The sequence below is a fragment of the Ceratina calcarata genome, unplaced genomic scaffold (genome assembly GCF_001652005.2).
Source record: "Ceratina calcarata isolate Rehan_Ccalc_2016 unplaced genomic scaffold, ASM165200v1 scaffold368.2, whole genome shotgun sequence".
Taxonomy (NCBI): domain Eukaryota; kingdom Metazoa; phylum Arthropoda; class Insecta; order Hymenoptera; family Apidae; genus Ceratina; species Ceratina calcarata.
In genome coordinates, this window is record NW_017159898.1 from 666419 (window position 1) to 669873 (window position 3455).

At 36.9% G+C, this 3455-nt stretch overlaps 1 protein-coding gene across 1 annotated transcript in view; it reads left to right on the forward strand.

Annotated features, from left to right (window-relative positions):
• The window catches only part of tll (nuclear receptor subfamily 2 group E member tailless), a 6502-nt gene continuing 3047 nt past the window's right edge, over positions 1-3455 (forward strand). Inside the window, exon 1 of the mRNA XM_018025703.1 lies at positions 1-67. Coding sequence (XP_017881192.1) covers positions 1-67 — 67 coding nt within the window. The remainder of the gene's footprint in view (positions 68-3455) is intronic.

The following is a 3455-nucleotide window of genomic DNA, read 5'->3' on the forward strand; positions in this document are numbered from 1 at the left end:
ATGCAGAGTCAAGAACCGCAAATAGGACATATTCCCGGGTCACAGCCGAAAATACCCGCCTCGTCCAGTAAGTTCTTAGTGTTATATTGATGAAGAGGTTTCACTTCAGTTTTAAGTCTCGAAGTGGTTGCAGTTGGTTCCGAAGATAAAATGATGCTGACTTTTTCAATTTCAAAACAATATGATGGGAAAAGGATACATGTTTATGTAAAATAGAAATAAAGTACATTCTTTACTGATTTTCGTTTCTTTATTGTGACATTATTCTAAATACAGTGTTGAACGTACTATAAATCAACGCTTGCTACCAGTCAGACGCTGCTGCTTGAAGACAACTGAATTGAAAATTCTCAAACATTGAATTATCGAATTAATACGTATTGAATTTATCGCACAAAAATGTGTTACCATTCAAAATTTATATAAAACAAGAATATGAAAATGTGAAAGTATTATATTGTTCATGATAATTTCGACTTGTTTTCAACTTTTATGGACTTAAGCTCGCATAAATAATATAGTACGTATTGACAGTAGATGGGAAAAGAAGTTATATGTATATTAAAGGATGTATGCTGCCGTCAGATATAGGGGTATTCATGAGAACAAAACAAAAATCCCTCTTTAGCTCTTTAACCAAAGTCGTAAACACCTACCTGAGACCTATTGTCACGCCGTACACAGCTAGCGGTAACGAGAAGGAATATTCTTGAAAGTCTTTGACGACTATTTTTCATTTTCTATCGCTAGGTCTTCAAGGTCGCAGGTATCAAGCTGAAATGACAATACTTTTTGTACCAAACGTAATAATTCATAATTCAACAAACCTCATATGTTAAAGATTACCCCTTTACATATTCGTAAAAATCTTCATTTTGATATTTATCATGAAATTCTTATCGATAATTCCATTTCTCCTTTTCTTTTTATTCTTCATTTTCAACAAAATGATACTCTAGCATACATTCTCGAATTAGAAAATTTCATACTTCTGATTTACACGTGTATATCAAGAGCGAGGGGGTGATTATCCTGTAACGAGAAAGGGTGGTCATTATAGCGCGGCTAATCTCGTGTGAAACAAATAGCATATGCGGACATTTAAACGGAATCGTACATTTAAATGATTCGCCCTCGGTGGCATTCATCCATGAGAAAGTTACGGCAGATGGTCGACACGGCGAATCTCCGTGGCGAACTAACAGGTTGTCGCGGGTGGCTGGTTGAGTTCAGCCGTCATTTGTCGAGGAATCAATGCGCCACTACTTAACTCATTTTCGAAACTGTTTCCAACGTTCACCTGGGCTGTCTACTCGCATCTTAGAGCATATACACTCGCATCGTTGCCTTTACTACGCGTATTCCAATTATATTTACTTCTGTTAGTATGAGAAAATGGAGTTTTGTTATATTACGCTCGGAGTAAATTATCGGTTCGAGACAAGAAAATTAGAATCCGACATTCGGGAAAACATTGTTATTAATTAAGCAATAATACACGATAAGTCATGATTATAAATTATAATTCTATACAATTAATAATCAACGATTATCGGATTATTTTTTTATTAATTTAATCGCAATTACAAAACGGATGACGAGATGGAGAAGTGGATAGAGACGAATCACGCGTATCTTTTGTCGGGGGTGAATCGCAACCCCTGTCGCCCGCAAACAGATGACGAATGATCGCGCGTGCGTTACGTGTGTACACGCATGTATGTAGATAAGCGTGGGTAGGAGACGTCCGGTATCCGACACATGCCGTAAAATTCCCATGCTCCACTAACGACACACGTAACACCTGATAGACGTTGACACGTTCATATAAATGATAATGTCACACGAGATATTAAGCTATGAAACATCGTCTTTCTCGAATACAGTAAATGTACATAGTTCTTGAAAAATATCACGTACTTAACGCATCATGGAAATATTTTCAATAAGAGTTATTAGAATCTTAGATTTCCTCAATCCCCGTATGTGGTTTTACTACAAAATCTGTGTATTAGTAAAATCTGAATATTAGAAAGATATTTCACCCTCATAAATAGTATCATAAAAACACTTAATCCTAGAAATTCTTCAGATATTCATGGCTTCTCATAAAAGGAGATTATCCTCAGTGGTAGTTTTACTTCCTTTCGCTACAAAAAACGAGTCAGTATAAAAACATGTTTAAAGAATGAAGCGTGTTGTTCCTTACGTTATAATTGTTCTTTCAAAGTAAGTTATTTATATTTTAAATAGAGACAGAAAAGAAGCAGAGTAAAGAGAAAGGGGTAAATTCCCTACATCGAAGTAATGATAGCGTGCGGTAAAAGTTATCTAGTCATTAGAGAGAACTTGCGAGACTTGAAGTAATGCACGTTGAACTTTTCGTTTGGCGACGATGCGCTGCCCGCACGATTGCTCGTCCCTTTTCACCCTTTCGACCCTCTCGCGACAAACTTTTCCCTCAATTTCAACCGTCACGAATGTCGCATCGTCGGACTCACCTGGCCATAGGTTTGCAACGATGAAAGAATCTAAAACGAAAAAAAATTTCATTCTCACGTTATCATAAATAATATCGAACATCATGTTTTAAGAATATCAACCATTCTACTGGCAAACATTGGTTTACACGAAAAACATATTTCACAATTTCAATAATGAAGAATAGTAAATGAATCAATTTCTGTTTGCGTAAGAATTTCTGTTCACTGGCTTTTTTATATCACAAGCCAATGAGTAAAAAAATTAAGACATACACTGCATTTGATGTCCATGTACATTAAAAAATTCTATGACAAACTAAAACCCAGTAAATAATGTAAATTAAAATCCAAGAAGGAAAGCAAATTATATTTCATCCCCTCGCTCGAGGGTTACACATTCGGAGTAATAGAAACGCGAATCGCGTGTTGTTAATCGGAAACGAGAAGCGTGCGCTTCTGCGCGTTCGAGGGTGCGACGTTGATCACTGTAAAAATTTCATGAATGATTGACGAGCCGTCGATGGGAAGGAAAGGAAAGCGGCGGACGGTAAAAATATAGACTAGCCGATTCCCATGTGTGACGATGAAAAATTCAATCGCGAATGACTCGGGAACCACGCCGTGTCGAATGCAAACTTGATGCAACCGGTGATCGAGATGTCGGAAGGTGCATTGCGTGTCTCCACCTGCGTAAAGGGAACCACGCGTGCTCTTTCTTCGCTGGTACACGCCTCCTTTTCGATACGTGCTTGCTCCTGGAAATGTACACTATTTCAAATGACAATTTCGAACAAGAGACCATGGATTTCATCCAATTATGTTCAGGCTACAAGTTCCTATCACTTTTTTTTATTCTGTTTTTGCAATGAAATATTTGTTGCATGGGATGGGATGATTGCTATAAAAGATTTCAATATGCACTCCTGAATTTGTACTTACATATTTTATAGAAATTGAAAGTATTAAAGATTA